This window comes from Camelus ferus, chromosome 10 (genome assembly GCF_009834535.1).
Source record: "Camelus ferus isolate YT-003-E chromosome 10, BCGSAC_Cfer_1.0, whole genome shotgun sequence".
NCBI classification, from domain to species: Eukaryota; Metazoa; Chordata; class Mammalia; order Artiodactyla; family Camelidae; genus Camelus; species Camelus ferus.
In genome coordinates this window covers 20640931-20662866 of record NC_045705.1, presented here as the reverse complement: position 1 = coordinate 20662866, position 21936 = coordinate 20640931, and the positions used below count along the sequence as shown (strand labels likewise).

The 21936-nt window shown below is 46.3% G+C and overlaps 1 protein-coding gene across 1 annotated transcript in view; it reads right to left on the bottom strand.

Moving 5' to 3' along the window:
* The window catches only part of KIAA1549L (KIAA1549 like), a 235837-nt gene that overhangs the window by 64618 nt on the left and 149283 nt on the right, over positions 1 to 21936 (bottom strand). The window contains 3 exon segments of the mRNA XM_032488437.1: positions 4303 to 4466; positions 11531 to 11702; positions 16781 to 16932. Coding sequence (XP_032344328.1) covers positions 4303 to 4466; positions 11531 to 11702; positions 16781 to 16932 — 488 coding nt within the window.

Below are 21936 nucleotides of genomic sequence, written 5' to 3'. Positions count from 1 at the left end.
CACTTCCCTCTCCTCCCCGGGGGCTACGTGAAACAGAATGCGGCCTTGGGATGACTTGACGTTCCAATACGGACTGGCCTGCTTCTCCTGAGACCAACTGATCACCAACTAGATTCAGCTGAAATGTTTCTAGAAGCTGGCCCTCCCTCTCCAGGCCTGCTGTGGTACTGACTCCTGCCTTGGTCTTGTGACTTCCATTCTGATCCCTTCCAGGCCCACCCTTGACAGGCCTCCACAGCTGCCTCCCTTAAAACCATATCAGGTCATGTCACTCCCTCATTAAAAATGCTTCATGGCACCCAAACTTTTTGGCAAGACATCCAAGGCCCTTCACCTCTCCTGTTGGTCACTTTTCTGCCATAACCCCATGCTTCCATTATCCTGTTAGTTTTGTTCCAACACCAGGTATTGGGCACTGGCTTGTGCTGGGACTGGGCTTGGTGCTGGAGATATAAAGATGACTAAGAACTGGTCCTTCACCCTCCAGGAGCTCACAGCTTCAGCTTCACTTGATATTAATGTTACAATAGTGAATACATAAAGTATGTCATTTCATCCTCAAGGGTAGTTCAAGGAGGTAGGTATTGTTATGATTCTCCATTTTAAAGACGAAGAAACTGAGGTTTGGAGAGGGTTAGCAACTTCCCCAGGCTCACCCAGATGGCTTATGATGGAGCCAGGATTTGAACCCAGTACTATATGACCCAGAGCCAGAACCTCCAACCACTGCTTGATGATTCTTCCCATGGCCTCTCCCTTCCTTCTGCAGCTTGCCATCTTGGTTGGGTATCTCCTACCATTCTTGGCCTGGCTCCTGTTTTGAGACTCCTGGCCTGTCTGGGAGGAATTGGGGGCCTGCAATGGTAGCTAAGATGTCCTCAGAACCTAGTGAGGGGGCCGATTTGGCTCTCCTCTGTCCCTCTCATTCCCCCTCTCTCTGGATTTGGCCCCTCAGCCTTCACACTGGGCTGGATACTTCATGGCACTGGGTTGATGAAGGGTGAGCAGAAAGAGAGACATTAAAGAATAACAAGCTTCAAAGGTGGCCTTTGTTACTAGTTCATAACAACAATCCATGCACATGTTTAGTACTTACAGCCTATAAAACACTGACACCTCCTTTCGTCCTCACAACAACCCTGGGGGGAAAGCAGGGCAAACAGCACAGTCTTTACTTTACAGGTAAGAAAACAGAAGTTCAGAGAGGTTCAGTGGCTTGCCGAAGATCACATAGCTAAGTGGTGAAAGACTCAAGACCAGTACCTTACTCTTCAGACTGACAGGATGGTGGTCTTTCAACCATCAACTTGAAAATCACCTGAGACTATCTGCCCATTGGGCAGACACCAGTGACCCCTAATACCATTAACACAACATCAGGAAATATCTATAATTGCTTTAATGTGTTTTATAAAATGATCAACTCAAAATAATCTCCAATAATTGCAAAGGTAGACATGTTACCTGGATCATTTAAGAAGAAAGTATGTGTAATAATAAAAAAAATTATATATAATATTTATTCCGTACCAGGCACAACGCAGAGTAATTTACATAACTCACTTAATCCTCACAACAACCAAGTGAATACTGTTATCACTCCCATTTCACAGATGGGAAAATTGAGGCACAAAGAGGTTAAGTATGGGTCATATAGATAGTGTGAGAATGAGGAAACAGCTGAGCATCTTTAGGGGGTGACTAACCCGTCCCAAGCTGAAGGTCATGCCAACCAGTGCAGGCCCCCCAAGCTCCACTCTGCATCTGGATGTGGCCCTGACTACTTTTTCTTAAGGTTGCCTATTCCTGGGGGCCATGTTCTTTTCAGTTATAAGAAGCAGAAACCTAGGGAAAGGCTGTGAGTCCAGAGACAAAGATTAAGGAAAAGTGAACTAGGAAGGAAGGAGGTGGCAAAAGGCATGATGCCTGGTCCTCCTCCTGCATTGATCATTTTCTCAACATTCCACCTGCAGAAGCCCAGCTGACAGCAATGGCTACAGGGATCTATCCATGGTACCCTGTCTCTGAAGAAGAGTGAGGGAGTGCACAGCCTGGCCTCAGCTCCCGGGACAGCCACACTCACCTCCTCTTAGCATGCTAAGTCTATCAGTGAGTCTCAGCAAGGATCCCCAGCCATGTCCTCTGGTACCGCAGCCTGCATCCTTAAAGACGCAGTGGTGTCCCCGGAGACCAGGAGACCATCCTCCTGGTCCCTGGATTGGTGGCGAAAGCTAACTTTCTCATTCCGACTCGTCACTTGGCATTAAATGAATTCTACTCATACACACACAGGTTGTGAGAAGTGATGCAGACAGCTCTCTCCTCTCACAAACACTGCAGTGTCCCCGGGTTGCAACGGCAGGACTGCGGTAAGAAAGAGGCAGTTCCACCCTGCTGGCTTCCCATGATAAGAGGGCTTTGGAAATCAAAGTGCGTAGCCCAGCCTCACTGAGGGAGAAAACAACCAACTACTCTTCACACAAGTGCATTCAATCATCTCATGGAACATAAATTTGCTTGCTTTTCAACAGCAGCCGGCAATCTCTGGAAGCACGATACACCGGGCAGGGACATGAAAGGAGCTATGAAAATCCACAAACATGAATCTGGTTCCAGCCTCAGATGGCTTTCAAGCCAGAAGATATGCTGAAATCATGTGCTGCCCAACTCATCTTGGCAAATTAATAAAATGTTGGCTTAATCTATCACACAAAGATGGCATTTACAACCTCGGCACGGCATGTTCTGCATTCCTGGGCTCGGCTGCAATTAGATTCTGGTAATTACTGTTATGTCTGAAAGGCTCAGATTGTAACTAAGCTAAGATGGAAATGAAATACCCCTTCTTGGAACAGTTTCATTTTTCAGTGCTTGGGTAATTACCAGCATCGTGCTGCGTCTGGGAAGCGGGTGCCTTTGTGTCAGCAGACGCAGAATGACATTCTTTGGGGATGGGCTCTTCATGAGACAGAGTATCTAATCAAGCTGCAGCTTCTCAACAGGTGAATTGGTTTAATAAATGATAAAATTAATTTGATTTCTTCTGCTGAAAGGAGGTGTGATCATCCAGAAACAGCTAGGCATGCGTGACTCCCAGCAAGGGTGATCACCACGTCATGCATTCCGGTGGATGTGAAATTCCATTTGCTGTTTTGTTCTTGCACAGGCAGACACAGCTCGAAAGTTCAGAGCTGGAAGAGGGTCCTACCCACCAAAGCTCAGGGTTCAGGAAGATATATAATATAGACAGAGTCCAAAGACTCAGCTAGGGGCCTGAGTCCCCGCTCTGCTGCTGGTCACGTGACTTTGGACTAGTCCCACGTCTCCCCTTCCTTTGGGCTTCTCTGCAGTAAAATGAAAATAACAAAAGTTGCCCTGGCTACGACCCACCTCATAGGGCTGCTGTGATGAGCAAATGAGGGGACAGACCTAGAAGAGCCCAGCCAACTGTAAGGCATTATTTAAACACTGGGTATCCCAGGCTGTTGTATTTCCCTCGGGGACTGTCATCAAGGGAGCTACGTGACTAGAAAATCAGCCTTTGGAATTTCCTCAGTTCACTGCCCTCCCAGCCACTGGGGAGGCTGTGCAAACTGGACGGGACTCCTGGCCAGGCTTCAGTGGAGCCACTGAACTGGAGTTTGACGGTTGCCCAGCCAAGGCTCTGCAGCTTGCCTGTCCTGGCGGCCTCTGAAGATCAGCCACTCTGGCCAATGGAAGAAGGAAAGTTCTGAGGGTCTGATGTGCCCCTAAAGAGGCCTGCGTTAGGAGCCAAGAGACCTGGTTCTACCCTTAGTTCTGCTACTTACTGACTGTGCCATCTTGTTTGAGTTACTTCTCTGCAAAAGGAAGGTATCAGTTTAGATGACCTCTAAGGCCCCCGTCAGGTCAATCAAGCTCCTGGTTTCCTGTGCCTCTGCTTCCTCAGCTGTAAAACAGTGCTCTTTCTCAAAGGGCTGCTGCCAAGATTGAGTGGGTACATGTAAACCACTGAGGAGCACTTATGGCAAAGAGTGAGCATTCAATAAACATCAGCTATTGCATCCTGAGTATAAAAATAAAGGTTGCACAATACTGCAAGTATTCATAACAATACTGAACACTTGAAAATGGCTAGGATGGTAGACTATGTTATGTACATTTTACTACAATTTTTTTGAACATTCAAAAAAGTAAATAAAGGGTCTCCTTCAACACGAGGGTCCGTGAGGATGTTTCTGAAGGTGCCTGCAATGACCTCACAAGCCAAGAGCCCCCGGGGGCCAGGGCTCCTGCCTACTCCTCACGGCTTCTGCCACGTACCTTGGCTCTCTGGGGCAGGTTCATCATGGTGTCCGGCTTGAAGTCGTTCTTGTTCTTCCGGCAGAGCACTGCAGTGATGATGATGATGATGACCGTGACCACAGCGATGGGCGCCAGCACCGCGGCGATGATCCACAGGTTGTTGGGCGGGTTCTTCACCACGGCTGCGGGAAAGAGCCAGCAGAAAGCATGTGACAAAGAGCACGAGGACGGGGAAAGCAACTGGGAGAAAAATGGCTCCAAGTCCCAAGTCATGAGATGGTTAAGAGGGTTTGGGCTCAGAGGGGCTCTTGCCTTGGGCAAGTTACTCAAGGTCTCTGAGTCTCAGGGTCCTTATCTGTAAAATGGGGCTATCATGTTGCGAGGCATCAGAGAGACAAGGTACTTGTGATGCTTTGGTGCAACCCCTTTGGTGCAATCAATAAATACATAAATACAAGCCTTCACTATGATTAAGAGGAGGAAGAGGACTGGTACCGATTTTCTCCACTGGTGATGTCCATGAGTCAAAGAGAAGAAGGAAGAAGAACTCTGAGGATGAGGGTAGTGCCTCAGTCAGGAGGCAAGGGCCACAGAGAAATGACTCTAAATATTGTAGTGAAGTCACCCTCTGAGTGAGCAATGAATGAAACATACGTGAATGGTTGGATCTGCCCCAGCCCCCAGTGGCTGGCTGGGGAGGCTTGGAAATACCTTGGTCTAATCAAAATGATCAGGCTGTTCTCAGAGCCAGAGTGAAAAAGAGTAACCAAAGCGACTGTCAGTAGGAGAATGTGTTATTAGAACAGTAGGTGCCTCTAGGAGGGATGGGGCTGGAATTAATGACTTGCAAAAGGCAGTAGGATGAGGGGCATATTCCATATCATAACAGGGGTTGGGGTTTCACAGGTGTATACATTTGTCAAAACCCATCAAATGGTATAGTTAAGAGCTTAAGTGATCTGCCCCTCCAACCATCCTTAGCCCTTATAGCTCTTCCCTTAACTCACTCTGCTCCAGCCTACCACCCTCCCTCTTCCCTAAACTTGCTGGACATGCTCCTGACTCAGGACCTTTGCACCAGCTTATTCCGCCACCTAGAATGCTCTTCACCTAGATATTCACATGGCTCCCTCCCTCACTGCTCCTTCAGGGCTCTGGACAAGTGTCACCATATCTGTGAGGTCTTCCCTGTACTCTACAAAATAATAATCCCTGCCCCTGGCACTCTCCACCCCCTCCCATCCTACTTTACTATTTTTTTCCCAAAATCAGTGCTTCTCAAACTTCATTGTGCATGTCAGTCATCCAGGAATCTTGTTCAAATGTGGATTCTGATTCTGATTCTGTGGGCTGGGATGGGCCGCCCTGCCCTTCTAACTGGCTTCCAGGCAACGCTCATGCAGCAGACCCCAGGCCATGCTTGGAGTGGTGAAGCTCTAATGCATGTATCACCACCTGCCCTGTATACCTGATACGTATACATCTGCTCAACATCTGTCACCCCCATCCCCTGCCTCTCCATTAGAACGTACACCCTAAGAGAGCAGGGAGGTTTTTTGTCTCTTCCTCACTGCTGCATCCCCAGGGCCTAGAATGGGGCCTTGCACATAGTAAGTGCTCAATTAAAAGTTGGATGCCTGTATAATTGAAATACTATTATCCCTGCTACAATTTGGCTTCCCATACAGGAGACAGAGTAACGGCCAGTTAAAGGAGAAGTTCGCTTTCCGCAGTTGTTCTAGTCCATATTTTAAATGAAATACTTCCTATCATGTTTATATATCAATCTCTTCTAAGTCTGGTTAGCGTAAGTCGGTCCTCCTAATCCTGTTGAATTCTAGAGGCTACTAGACCCAAATAGCTGAGGCTCAGACTCTGGAATACAAAGACCCCACCAGTCAGTGCCATATGGTGAGGCTCTGCCTGAGAAGCCAGCTGGTCTTCCTCCGACTTCAACCACCCCCTGACTTCAACTGGCACCTCATTAGCTAAGACCTGCCTCACCTCAGGCAGCACTTGGCTCTCTGGAGTGCTATTAGTACAAAAGAACTTCTTTTTCACAGTTTTTGTCAATTGGTGATTAATCACATTATTAACTTCTGAACACATTATTAGACAATGTGCTTCTGTTGACATTAAACATTTAATTGCTACTGCTTTAAGTAATTCAGTATTTATATGTGCGTTTCAAGCCATTAACATTTTTTAAAGCTCAGTGCTTCTGTGAAAAATATCAGTCTGCCTCTTTTTGGCTATGCTATTCTATCTTGATGGAGAAAAATGTACAGTGTATCAGAACATGATACCCTAAATATATATAAATTTTTTTTTTCATTAGCAAGAGTGAAATATTTACATGTGTTCTACTCTTACTCAGCTTTATTGTTTTGATGGATATGTGCCTTCCTGGTGCAGAGTGGAAAATCCTTTCAGCTCTATTCAAATGAGGAGAGAATAAATTTATCTAATGTACATTAATAAATTCACTTAACGGTCAAAGTGATAGTAAAGTTAGGTCAACTGAAGTCATCCAAACCCAATATATTCATTGGCATAATGATCTAAAACTACAAAGTCATGTACAGAGGTGAAAAGGAACAAATGGTTATTGAATCTGCAAGAATGTCAGCAGGAGAAGGACAGGAAAACGGGACAATACGTTCTGAGCTTCCACTGCGCAGCGGGCACTGGGACACGCTCCTTGTCCAGGTGCTGTTCTTGTCCCCAGTTTGCAGATGAGGAAACTGAGCTCCTCAGGGAAGTTAGACTTTTCTACTAAGAAAGTCACTTCTCTGAAATACACAAGTTAAGTTAGTTCTGAGTTAACACACATGAATAGAAGTGTGTATGTGTGAGTGTGCATGTATGCGTGTGCAGGCACATACACAAAGTATCTGTCAGAGGGAATGAAGTCTAAGGGCGCACATAATCTAAACTCAAAATAACTTATTCTATATGTATGTATATGCATGACTGGGACATTGTGCTGTGCACCAGAAACTGACACATTGTAACTGACTATACTTCAATTAAAAAAATTTTTAAAAAATCCAACTTATTCTCAAGTGGAGCAAAAGTTGAAAGGAGAAGGAATCCATTCAAAAAAGTTCCCAGCTTGTTTTGGGGGCTGTCAAAACGTCAAGAGTTCACAACGGGTGTGAGTGGACGCAGGGCAGGGTCTGGCGCAGAGCCCAGCAGCTGGTGAGCACTCAGCCCTGTGGCGCCCCCGCCCACACAGTCTTGCCGCTCACATCCCCCGTGGCTGTGGCCCACGGGGCTCTGGTGGCCGTGGTGCCTTTGCTGCACCTCTGACCTCATCACTGCTGCTCTCCTCCATCAGGGACCTCCTTGCTGGGTCTCACACCTTGTCCCCAGGCGTCCTCAGATGGTCACTCAAAGGTTACTTTCCCAGTGATCATCTTCTTGACCACTCCCCCTAAACAATTTGAAATCGCAGTCATTATCTCCTCAGCGTCCCCCCACCCCTTCCCTGTTCAGTTTTTCTGTGTGGCACTACTGGCAGCTAAAATATGACTTCATCATTTTGTCTGGTAGATCTGCCCACTCAGGAAGGTAATCTCCACAAGGACGGAGGTTCTGTCTGCTTCGTTCACTGCTGTATCTCTAGTGCCTAGAACAGGGCCAGGCACATAGCAGCTGCTCCAAAACTGTTGAAGGAATGAATGAGTGTGAATTCCCTTCTCCAGAGGGTCAGTCTGTGGCTTTCTTTAAGTGATATTTTTTGAGATAAATGTCTGATGGCCGTATAAGGAAAACCTGTTCCTGCCCTGGTCTGCCTCTGCAAGGGGAGAACTTCCCCTCCTCCATCAGCTGGATAAGCTCTCTGAGGGGCCTCTCACTCCAGATCCTGCAAATGCAGCAGGTGAAAACCTCCAATGGGAATGCAGCCTCTGCTTTAGAAGTCATTGTTCCCCATTACCCAGAGGTGGTGTGGGTCACACGGTCACCACACACTCCACTGTTGGGTATTACATGTCAGACCTAGAACTAGTGATTTAGAAGACACTGGAACACACAGAAAGCTGCACTCTCCCTTCAGAGGGACAAGGTGTCCATTCCATACTGTGACTCTCTATTCAAAGTGCTGACCTCAGATTTACATTTCGGGCTGATTTCAAAATTATTAGGAGGAAATGGGATTGAAGACATCTCTGTTCCTCCTCTTCATCGTTGGTTTAACTTCCTCCTCCTCTGACCCTGGGATGAAGGCATTTCCCAGAGTCTGTCTGATAGCTACACTCCGTCCCCAGGCTCTCAGATTTTCTCCAGATTTTAATTCTAACCTGTATAGACAACATTCTCCAAATCTATAGTGTTAACTTTGACCTCTCTCCCGAGATCCAGGCTTGGATTCTGAACACCACCACTTAATATCTCATCACCTAAACTCAACATGGCGCAAACTGAATAACCCCCCTCCCTTCTAAAAGTGCCTCTCCTCTCTAACCTTCTCTCTATTTTCATTGACAGCACTCTATTCTCTGAAAGATATGGGCTCTTAACCTTCAAATCATCTTTCCTTCTTCATTCCCTCTCTCCTTGAGTCCTTCTACCTTATAGATAAATTAGACATTCAGTTACCACTTATTATGTGCTTCAGAGATGCCCCAGGAGTATAGTAAATAAACCCTTTACATGCAATAATTACCTCATTTAATCCTCCCAGTAGCTCTCCTAGGTCAGTGTTTTTTATATCACCCTTTTATAGAGGGGGAAAATGAAGGTCAGGGAGGGTCACTGATTTGTCTCTTGTCTTATTGCAGAGGCTCTGCTCTCAACTGCTGTGCACAGGTGTCTTCCAACCACGTGCCTCACTCAGGGCCTGGCAGAGGCATTTGGCAAAGGTGGGTTTCACAAGAATAGAGCCAGGCAGTAGCTGGGGCTGGATATTCAAAGAGGAATGAGATGTGATACCTCCTTTTAAAGAGCTCATGAGGAAGAAAGAGAGAGAAAACAGCTCATTTCCCCACTGGGATAAGGGCTAAGGGAGCCCCTAGAACTAAGGGAACTTGAGGGAGGGGTCATGCTTCAGGGGTCAGGGAAGGCTTCAGAGGAACATGGAATGTGAAGAATGAACCTTCTCGTAAGGCTGAAGCACCAGGTGTGGAGGAGAGAAGGGTAAGCTGTGTGGCTGGGAAGGTAGCCTGGAGACGAGGTTGAAGGGACCTGAATGTTTACCGAGCACCTGTTACGACAGGCTTGGAAGACTCACTTTAAGAATTTTATTCTGTGAACAACAGAATGCCACTATATATTTTTTAGTGGAGTAGATGTAAGATCAGAACCTGTGTGTTTATTATGACTAATGACAGTGTGGACGGTACATAAACGGCAAAGAGGCTGAGGATGAGTTATCTGGGAACCACCTGTAAAGCCCAAGAGAAGATAATGATGAAATGGAGAAAAGGAAAGAAGTTGTGAGTTATTATACAAAGGAATTGAGAGGACCAAGTGGATTTGAAGGAAACAAAGAAGTGAGATTGAAGGACAGCTGCTTTGGAGCCAGGGAGAACAGAGTTTGAATCCTGGCTCTCTGAGTCGTAGTCAAACCTTTAAGGTCATCCAAGATAATCCCTAGACTCTTATTTCCAAAAGGCTCCATGCACCTTCTAATCTGATGTGATCTCTCTCTGCTGCCCATGCTCTCAAATCTTCCACGGTTCCCCACCAACTCCCATCAGCAAAGTCCCCCGAGCAAAGTCAACCTCTCCTTCTGACACTCCATTCACCTCTTGCTCCAAATAAAGCCAATTCTCCCAACTCTGCCCAAGTACCACAAAGCCTGGAGTAGAAGTGAGGAGGTCACAGAACTGACTTCAAAGTAGAGGATGGGCTGGGACAGAAGCGATGGAGAGGTGGAGACAATGAAGCAGGTAAAAATCTCCAGAGGATGGTGGGGGTCAGCTTGGGGTCCAGAGGTGACTGCAGTGAGGAGGGGGCAGCTTCAAAGGACCTGGGATTTTGAAAGAGTAGAAGAAATGGTCTGGACATGGCAGTGAGGACCCAGGAGGAGGGAAGCCCTGCCAACTAAAACTCTATTTTATTTGCAAATGATGCAACTGACAAAGGTGTGATTTATATAAACAGCTCATACAACTTAATAACAAAAAAACAAACAACCCAATTCAAAAAAGAGCAGGAGACCCAAACAAGCAATTCTCCAATGGAGATATGCAAATGGCCAAGAGGCACATGAAAAAATGTTCAGTATTGCTAATTATCAGAGAAATGCAAATCAAAACTACAGTGAGATATCACCTCACACCAGTCAGAACGGCCATCATTAAAAAGTCCACAACGCTCGTTTCCAATCCCATCCACTCCTCCTCATTGTTCTGCACTCCAGGCAACTAGAACTCCTTATTTTTCAAGCACCCCTGGTACTTTTCATCTCCCTTCTATTGCTCCTGCTGCTCCCTCTTTCTGGACGGTGCACCCTTCCTCTCCCTCTGAAATTGTAGCATGCAATACAGTTAAGAACACACTTCTGGAGTCGACAGATCCAGATTCATATCTTGGCAGCCCAAGGACTGGTTCTGCAATGTTGAGTAAGTCAGTTAACATTTCTGAGCCTAGATTTCCTCATCTGGAATTTGAAGCCGAACAGAGCTGCCCCAGTGAGAGGAGACATTGAGCAAATATATGAAAAGAACAAACACAGCAGCTGCCATGGGGGAGGGGCCTCAAAGAAGCAGCTATTATGGTTCACGCCCTTGCTCTGTTCCAGTTTCCCAGAAGTCACCTCTGCTGAGCCCTGTATCACCCTGCCTCCTCGAAGCATGCCTGCATTCTGCTCCTTCACATCTGCATTAACTCTTTTTCTGCTCCTTAAAGGCAGGGGCCGGGTCTTGCCCACTCCTGCGTGTCCTCCAGCACTGAACACGGTTTACAGTTCACAGTAGGATGCTATAAATCCTTATTGGATCAAATTATCTTTAATTCCCCAACAAATATAATCTCAGCTCTGGTGATGTTTCTAGCTGCTCACAAGACTATACCGAGGAGAGAAAAGCAGTATTAGCATCATCCTAATATCCACAATATATCCTTTACCCAAAACCTATTGCTTCAAATATCACAGGAAACAGCTGGCTGATTTAAAAACCTTCTAGAAGAGAAATATGTTTCACTTTGGGTCCATTAACATGAGTTTGAGGAATCACTTTGATTTGCAGGAAACACGTAAAGGAGTTAAAAATAACGAATGGAAAGACCATCCCCTTACGGTCAGCTTGCAGAAGGACAACATGATGCAGGGTCAAGGCCATCCTTTGGGAGTCAATGGTGCTCAGGATCTTGGCAGCTGCGGTCCCCAGCAAAGGCTTCCCGTTGTACAGGGTGTAGTAAGTCAGCTCCGCGGGGTCCTTGGGTCCCGGCACCCGCTGCATCTTAACCATCTTTCAGAAAAAGACAGGCCATGTTTACAGGGCATCTTGCATCAACTCTGCAATCACCCAGGCAATCAGCAAGCTCTCTCCCAACTCTGAAGCCTTCTGTGGCTAAGCGGACCCATAACGCGTATTTCAGACATCAATCTTTGCCTAACCTCCTATCACCAACATCTCAAGGAGCCCTGCTATAGCTGGAGGGGGAGGCGGGGAGGAGAAATAGGTTTTGAAAATATGAACATCTGGAAAGAACAGTTTGAGACTGGAGAAGGAAACGCTGAAATGGTGATGTCTTCCAGCCTCCAGAGAACTCTGGCCTCATTTGAAAATAGGCCTCCACATTAATTCAGGGCATGTTAGGTTATTCTCAAACAAGATTTCTAATTTCAAATTCCTGCAATTGCCGGAGAGGAAAAAAAAAGAACTTATATGTCTGCAATTCAAAAGATCTCTGATAAAAGCAGTACTTGGAGACTCAAAGTTCTTTTTTTTTAAATAACCTTTGTTGCTTTTTCTCACTATGCAAGAAAGTCTGAAAATAAAGAAAAGCATCAAGAAATGAAATAAAATAAAAACAAGCTGTAATCCCTCCACCACAAGCTAATTACTATTATTATTTTGGAGTATTTGCTCCTGCTCTTTTTTTCTATACAAGCTCTTTATTTATTATTTTAAAAAATTGTTTATCACACTCTTTACATAGTATCATATATTGCTGCTTTTATTTGCATCCATAACTGAGCTTAAATATAACTAAGTATAAATGCTAACTTCTACACAGCATTTCAAGACATGCCTCATGAGCTTAGTTAGCCAATTCTTACTGTTTAACACTTAAGTTGGTACTCATTTTTTAGGACTGTAACTAACAATTGATAATCATTATAAATACATAAAACATAAATTTTAACACCACCATAATGTTCTACTGTATGCATGCGTCATAAACTTAACTAACCCTTCATTTTTTAACATTTAGGTTATTAATTTTTCACTAGTATAATTAACCACTGATAAACATTATAATAGAGTATAGTATTTTCCAAAGTGTATATTACAGCAGATTATGAGTTTCATAGGCTGTTAAAAGTTGTTACAAAAATGTTTACAGCAGCATTGCTCGTAATAGCAAAAAACAACAACAACAACAAACGAAACCCTGAAAATTCAAAAGTCACTAACAGTAGGATGAATAAATGAGTTATGATAGAGTCACATAATGAAATATTTTTATGAAACATAGAGTAGTATAAATGAACAATGGCTATTTGTATCAATATGGGTGAATACAAAAGCCTGATATGGAGCAGAAGAAACAAATGACAGAATATGAAATTTAAAAACAGGCAAAAGCAAATGATAAGCAGCTTAAAGATACACATGGGGATGATAAAATCTATACTGAAAACGTAGGCATGATTTAATACAAAATTCAGAAGCACACTCAAGTCTGATGGAAAGAAAGAGATTATGCGTTAATCAGAAAAGACACAGAAAAGGCGCCTGGGCTGAGGTAACAGTAACGTTCTTACTCTGTGGACTGCGGATTCTCTTTTATTAGTGTTCTTTAAATTTGACATGTTTTTACACTCCTGTGTATGAATGCTATAAATAACAACTAAATATTACTACAACCCAATAAAAAAATGGGTTAAAAAAAATCTGACCAGACACTTCACAAAGGAAGATATCTGAATGGCCAATAAGCATATTTTTGAAATGCTCAGTGAGGAAAATCAATTTAAAGCTATAAGACACCACTATTAGCCACCAGAATGACAACACCAAGTGTTGGTGAGGATGTGGAGTAACTGGAGCTCTGCATCTGGTTGGGGGGGGGGGTGTATCCAAATGGTATGCTTTGGGGAAAAGTCTAGAAGTTTCTTACAGAACTAACATACACCAACCCGCTGAACCAGGAATTCCACTCTTACATCGCTGAGAGAAATGGAAGTATATGGCCATAGAAAGACTTGCAGAAGAATGATCATAGAACCCTTGTTTATAATAGCTAAAAACTGGGGAAAGCCCATGTGTCCATCAACTGATGCATGGATAAACAAACTGGAGTACATTGATACAAGCAATAAAAAGGAATAAACTACCAAATAACACAATGACCTGGATGGTTCACAAAAACATGACACTGAGTCAAAAAAGCTTTATACAAAAGAGAACGTACCACAAGATTCCATTTATATGAGGTTCTAGAATAGTCCAAACTAATCTATAGTATGGAAATGATGTAATATAATATAAAACAGTAACATAATACACTGCTAATTGTGGAAACTAGATGGCGAGCATATGGGTGTTCACGTCATAATTTTTTTCAACTTCTCTGTGAGTTTGAAAATGCTTGGAATAAAATGTTGGGGAAATGTAGATATCACTAAAAACAAGGATCTTATTGGCATTTAAATTTAGAAACCAGAATACTGAAGAAAATTAAGGAGATTACTTTACTGCAGTTCTTTTTTGGAGTCTTTGGTATGCCAATATGCCTTTGGAATCTTCAAGAAGGTTCTGCAGGATGCAGCCTTGCCCAACTGACCTGACCAAAGAGCCCCCTTGCCTCTGGGCACTTCATAGAATCATTTTCTGGACACCCTCTGAGAAACACTGCTGTTACCCTTTCATCTTTGTGTTCACATCTATCCCTCAAAATGAATTTCTAGGAGTTAAGTTTGTGACCATCTAAAAGGTTCTTGTCTCAGTTGCTCACCTGCCCTCCGGAAAGGTCATACCCACTTACTGTGTTTGGGAGTGCCCACTTCACTGCATCCTCATCACAATTGGATAGCACCATTTTACTAATCTTTGGTAGGTGAAAAAGGCATCTCGTGGTAGTTAAAACTTGCATTAATTTGATGACAAATGGAGTTAAAGGTTTAAAAATGCTTACTGGTCATATGTATATCTTCTTTGGACTCAATTTTTCAAATATATCCACTAGAGAAACATCTTTAGATTCTAGACATCTAAATCTCCATATTCATGAAGGTGGCTCATCTTTAAAAACTGTCTGAGATGAAAGGCTTCTCTGGGTGAAGGATGATGTAAATTATGTAGAGGGGACTTTATTTGGGAAACTTGGGCATGTTATTTCTGTCCCCAGTGGGAGAGGAGGTAGAGAGAGAGTTAGTAGAACCAGGTACAAGGTGAACGAACATTCAAGTATCTAATAACTTCACTCAATTTCCGTTTAACAGCAAATTCTTCTTACCAAGATTTCTCCAAGGATGATGTTAGAAGTTGATCTACAGCCTCGGTAAGGTAGGGATTTGCAGAAATAAACCCCTACTTACTTCACTCAGGCTTTCCAGGCAACAAAAGGGGACCAAGCACACTGAGTACTCAGAAAAAGAGGAAAGAACATCTCGCTGGGCTCTTTAAGGACCCTTTGAATGTGTTAGGTACCTTTCTTAGGTTCACAAATAACACCAGGATTGCAGGGTGATTCTCTCTCTGCCTTGAGCAGAGGCAAATCCCATTTCACTGTCTGAATCCCAGCGACTTCCTTTCTGTTGTCTGGAGAAGTGTGAATTGTAGGGTTCACACCAACCCCACAGAGGGGAAATCACAAACTTGGCACATGAAATTAACTAACGTTTTCCCTTGTGACAAAGCTGCTTCAGACCGCAAAGAACTTTCAGAACCAAAGCAACATCCTACAGAAGAGGCCAAATTCATGAACTGTGAATGAGGGACCAGGAGTCTCCCTCAGGGCATGAAGCTGACTCACCAAGGGAAGTGTGTTCTAGAAGATGAGCTGTTTGTACTTCCAAGATTGCCTGGGGACATGATCTGCAGACAGATTGTGGTAATGCCTATAATTTCCTTTAAAGCTTCTTCTTAGTATGGTACCATGCATGTGTGTTTGCGTTAACTTACACCCTAGATGTGGTCGATTATCAATCAGGAGATCCCAGGGGGCAGTCGGCTAGATTCCAGTTAAGAAGCCCACTTTCTTAGAGGCAGCTACTAGAATCGCTTCTGTAAGTTGATACTTTGCTCAATAGAGCATTGTTAATTAGCATAACAAATGTTAGAAATGGATTCTAACATCTAATTTGGCAAGATTAGTAGTAGGCAGGATATGTGGATTGGCCAGAATACGCAAGAGACACTCCCCTTCCTGCTTAAACTGGATAACGAATCTAGAGAGGCTTAGAGCCTCCTACCCCCAGGATGGCTACTTCTCTGTCCGATTCCCTCTGAAGCAGATTCTGAGATGACTTGAATGCCTGTAACTTATTGGAGAAGTGCAGGGAACTGACAGGGGGTGGAAGGGAGCTACCACGGACGGACTATAAAGCCAACACCACGATGGGAAACTAAAGCTTATTCTGTGCGGAAGCTCTGGCAGGGACCCTAAAGCATACATTTCAGACTTCTCCTAGCTAAGCTCAGAAGCAAGAGAGCTGTGGTACTTACACCCCCACCACTGGTGAATTCCCAGGCACGTCTGACCAGCCGTGGCTGGGCAAACTGGGTTTGGGCATCTCAAAAGCAGCCCTTCAATAAACAGGGGGCTGTCGGAAGTCCATTGGTATTCACAGAAACCTTAAGGGGGTTGGGGCAGAGTACCAGGAGTGTCTGCTTCAGCTCCCTGGCCTAAATCCCCGTGTGGTCGCGTGTCCATTATAAACTTGGAGGGCTTTATGTGTTGAAACGGACTCAACGAGGCTAACAGAATCCCACACCTGGAAGGCCAGTTGGTGTATCTACCGTTCACAGTCGTGGTGGTGAGAGGCCTGAAAGCTGGGACTTCATCCAGCCTCCAGAACAGGCTGGGGAGGAACTGGCGCTTGCTTACTAACAACTTGTTTAATAAACATGTGCATGTGGGCAGCATTTCTTCCGAGCCCCTTTTTCCCCTACAACCTAGTAGTGAGGCAGTCGGGAGAGCAGTTCTCACCCTCCCTCATGATTCTGATGGTTACGACCATCAAGCAGCCCAAACTGAAGAGCGGTGGTGTTAAGAGGCCTCGCCCGCTTGCGGCGGGGCCGCTCAGCAGCACACGGGCTCGGGAACAACGCACCGCACGTTTCTTACCAGACCCCGAGGCTGCACGCACACCCACCTGCACGGTGTAGCTTCCCAGGGTGGTGGCCCGTTTAAACCGCCGGCCTTGTTGCTGGGACATCATGAACAGCTGGGCCAGGCGCTGCTCCATGACGCGGGCGAAGCTCTGGTTGTGCAGGCCCACCAGGGAATTGTCCACGCCCTGCAGCACTGCGGGTGCAGAAGGCAGAGGGGCTGCTCAGTTGAGGGACGCCCTGCTGACTCGGGGCCCACAACCACCAACACCCCACACCCATCACCCAGGGCCCTGGGCCCATCCCCAGGGTAGGGTTTGGCCATCCTTGCCTCACTTTACCCTCACAACAGCCCCAGGAGTCAGGAATCGCCATCCACCTGTTAGAGATGCTGAAAAGCTTAAGCGACTTGCCTAAGGTCACACAGCTAGTCATCAGCAAAGCCAGGGCTCAGACCCGAGCCTGCACGACCCCAAAGCCTGCGCTCTGTCCTTCACAAGCTGTGGCAGGTGTAATACAGCTGCCTTACATCCCAACCTCACTGAAGATAGCTCTCGCTGCTGGAGTCCGTGTGGGAATGCAGCACAGCGACAGGTACAGCTAATTGGGTTTTTTTGCTGGTCCCCACTCGGAAGCCCTGGCTCAGCACTACCCTGATTTTATTTTTCCTTCCCAGCAGCTCTGCTGAGAAATCTAAGCTCCATCCAGCAACTCAGCTCCTTCCACAAGGGCGAACCGCCCTGCTGAGTGTCCTCATCTGTCCGTCTCAGGGCTCACCTGTAGAGCTGCCCAGGAACCCCCCGTAACCTCCCCCTCGAGAGCAGGACAGTGTGATAGAAAGAGTGGGCTCTCTCAGAGCCGGCACTCGGCAGCTGTGGGACTTTGGGCAAACCACTGGCCCTCTCAGAGTCCAAGTCCTTTTCTATAAAATGGGAGTAAGAAGGCCTACATCACAGCAGATGTATTTCTGGTGAGCTGTGAGGTCGAGAAGAGACAAGATGCACATAGCAGCTTAGCACAGAGCCTGGTGTGTGCAAAGTAAGTGAAACTCCTCTCTTTCCATCCCTCCTCCACTGCTGGGCTTCATCCACACCCAGGGTGTCTGTAATCAACAGGCAGGGTGTCAATGATGGAATTCCGGGCAATGGCGAGTGCATGGAGAGGGATTTTAATGAACACCGGGCCATCCTAGGACTGCTGCAGCCTTTTGCTGTCTACCCAAAGTCCGGCTCTTCCTCCAGTCCCTGGGGAAGATGCAGACTTCCCCTAAACACACAAACACTGCCTCAAACACAGTCATTCCTGACATCAAAAATGCTACAAGCAATTCTCATCTTCTTAGACCCAAACTGGGATGTAATACAAGGTTTTTCACTTAGCAGAGTTTGTTCTACTGCAGTCCAGCCAAGGACCATTCATACCCGGCTATTGGCATGCGGAAATAGCTCAGATATACAGAGCCTGCTGTCATTCTGGTGGCACTCTATCAGGGCCAGAACAAGCCACGGACGATGATGAGATACAGAGAAAGACGTTTAAACTAATCAAGAGAAAAAGAAAACCCACGGCTCAGTCTCAGAAATCGCTTCTTTGAAGCCACAAATGTGAAATAATCCCCATGGAGGGTATAAAGCAGCTTTCTTTCCAGGGCCCCTGTGAGGGACCCCCAGCTCATCTGTCAGCAGAGCTCCTGTGAATAAGATAGAACATGCCCACACATCCCACTGTGGCAGGTCCCAGAGAGGCCCCTCGGAGCACTCTGGACACAGGCTGTCAGGCTGAGGAAGGGCCAACCAACCTCGTGAGTCCAGAAGAGCCCGTGTTCTCACTGGTTCAGAGACACCCCTCCAGCAACGACAATGCCAACTGCTGAATGATTGCCAACCCTATGCTGGCCTCTCCTGACCAGCGGACAAGAGAGAGAAAGGGGACGCGGGACAGTCAAGGGGTGTCGTCGTGGGTTACTTTAGAGGAACCCCAGTGATGATGCGGGAGGCAGACCTCAAAGGAGAGAACATCAGAGCCTCCAAGTGATGAAAACATTCTGGAGACAGAAAGTAGTGACGGCTGCACAACTTTGTGAATGTACCTAATGCCTCTGAACTGTATGCTTTAAGATGGTTAAAATGGTAAATCACACGTTATGTGTATTTTACAATTTTTTTAAATGGAGAGAAAAAAATACCTCCGGGGGAAGTGCAGGAGGCTGTGGGAACCTCCTGCAGAGTTACATGGAATCAACAGCTGGGCGGCTCCCACCAGCCCCGGGGCTCTCTCTGCAAAGAGAATGTGTCCTTGTCAGGAGACAGCTGGAGGGGGGCTGGGGGCTGGAGCCAGGGGCCTGGGCTGTGATCCTCACGCCCCCTTGCTGAGTATGCTTGGTCAAGTTGTTTAGCTCCTCTGGGCCCCAGCTGTGCATCTGAAAACACGGTTATCATCATCCACTCCTGACTGTATCACTGTGAAGAACAGAATACTTTATTTAAAAAAAAAAATGCTTCCAGCGTAGGGCTGTAAAGCACTTGAGGGGATGTCCATAAACAGGAGCTGTTGTTGTTCAAATGTGCCTCCTGCTCTGCTAGACACACCCTCGCCAGAGGAAGGGCTCCCATGGGAAACAGAACTGTGTTCCAGGACCAAAGCTCCTCTCCTCTTCCCTGAGGACTGCAGTGGGCCTCGGGCTCCTGGCCCTCTCTGCCCGGCTGGAAGAGGGTGGAAAGAGGTGTGTGCCCACATCTCTCACAGTGACACAGAGGCAGTGGGGGGCCTTGGACCCTGGCACAGGGGCCCAGGCAGACTGCAGCCCCTCAGCACATCAGAAAGGGCCCTGGCCACCCACCCTTCACCACCACCAGCTCAGCTCAGAGGAGGTGAGAAAGTCCCAGCTGTGTTCAGAGGAGCTTTGTCTGCAAGATTTGGAGGCTGTTTCATCACTGGTCTCTTACTCCTCTGTTGACAGTTGCACTCGGCTCTAAGTGTCCGATGTTCAGGCCTGGTTCAGCCTCCCGGACTCAAGCTAAGTTGTTGTATTGGTGGTTGAATCCCACACATTCAGAGCCAAAGAACCTCAGTGCTCAGATCACATCTCCTGATTCTAAAGGTGAGTGCGTGACGCCAGAGGGCCTGAGCTGACTTGCTCAAGAACACATTAGCTTAGTTAGTAGAAGAGCTGAGACCAGAAGAAATCCTGCGATTGCTGGGTCTGGGGTATTTGACTCTAGTGGGTAAAATAAAGACGATGAATAAACCCAAGAGGGGCCCTCTCCTCTGTCAGGCAGCAAGGTGAAGTCTGCACATCTTGGCCCCACCTCATATCCCCACCCCTGACATGGGCTCCGTGACACCTCACAGCTCCTGGGTTCTCTGTAAAGAGAGGCTGCAGGAATCACCCTAACCAGTGATTTTCCATCAAAGGGAGACCCATACTCAGGGAGGGGAGAAGTGTATACTGTGCAAAAACGTCTTTAATAAAAGTCTACTTGGAAAACAGGTGAAAACATGTCAGGCTTTTATCATACAAATCACACGAAGAAAAGTCACTTCAAAGCCTCTTGGCCGTTAGCAGTGAGAAGACAGGGTGCCCATGATGAACGAGTGCTCATTCAAAGGACTGTGGGTTTGAACAGGTTGAACAAAGCTATCTCTATCTCTCAGTTCCCCATCTCCTACCCTTCTGGAAATGATGGTAAAAGATGGTGGTGGCCACTCTCGGGTCTTGAAAACAGTCACGGGCCAACAGGAAGGCAGGCGGGTCATCCTGAGACCTGGACCTGTCCCCTCTCACCAACAAGCACTAATCCACTGATCCAGCCAGCCCCAAAGACAGGCACGGGGGCCACTGTGTATTCTGATTACCAACAGCAGCAGTGGTGATAACAAGTAAGGGGTGTCCAGGTGAGTGGGCAGGGGGTCAAGTCCCAGGAGAATCCCGAAAACAAGACCATGTATGGAGCTTTTTATTAAGGTTACGTCACTAAAACAGAGGCAGGGCAAGACACAGGTACAGGAGGAAAGGATGAAACAGGAGGTTGTCAAGGACAGAATGTCTTACCATTGAATGTAAACCTTACAGTTATGAGAAGGGGGGAAACGTCTGCAAGCTGAAAAGCAGCATTCCCTGTGCGGGAGACAGGATTCTGTACATGTTACATAACCTGGTGGCTTCGCAAATGTGTTGCTGGGTTAGCACTGTTTCTCTTGGGCATAAACTCTGGTGGGTTGTTTTTTGCTTGTTTTGTTTTTCTCCTTCTTAAAAACATTTCTTTAGTTGGCCTTCTTAGCAGGTAAAATAATCTCTACAAATCCATGGCTTTGCAGGGGAGAAAGAAATGCAATTTTCTACAATTTAGGAGCAGTCCTGAGCAGGCTTCATCAAGCTCCTTAGTATGAGACAGGAAGGAAGGGGGCAAGACACAGCCATTAGCACCAAGATGGCAGAGAAGCCAACTCCCAATAGCCCTGGAGGCCCAGCATGGCAGGAGATTCCACCTCCAGTGACCTCGAGCTTCATTATACACACTGCGATGTACCAGCTGGTGAATGACACACCCGCAGATGCCATGACAGTTCCAGGGCTAACCATGCAAGGTCAAAGAGGCCAAAGATGGCCCAGTTCCTGGGAATCCCCACTCCTTCCCCATAGTAGTTAGAACAATCCTCTCACTTGTTAGCATATAAAAACTAGCAACATTGCTAGTGGTGGTGGCTGTCTCTGTCTTGCCTTTTGAGATGGCCAGCACTCTGTCTATGGAGTGTACACCTCTCCAAATAAATCTGCTTTTACTCCACCATGACTTGCTCTTGAATTCTTTCCTACATGAAGCCAAGGACTGTCTCTTGGCTGGAAGCATCCTAGGGGTTCATCTGAGACCTGGGACGTGGCCAGCTTCTCACACCCCACATCCCCCACGTATTTTCCTGTATCAAGTATTCTAGGCAGCAGCCTATTGAGTGCTTGTTTGGGACAGCAAATGACGGGGAGATGGGAAGGGAAGAAGGGAGGTATGAGATGGGCCTACTTGTCCAGGTACCTCTCCAGGACTTGCAAAATCTTCCTCCCTTCTTGTTATGGGCTGAATCCTGTCCTCTCACAATTCATATGTTGATGTCTTAACCCCCAGGACCTCAGAATGTGATTGTACTTGGAGGTAAGGCCTTTTAAAAGGTAATTAAGATAAAATGAGGTCATTAGGGTGGGGCC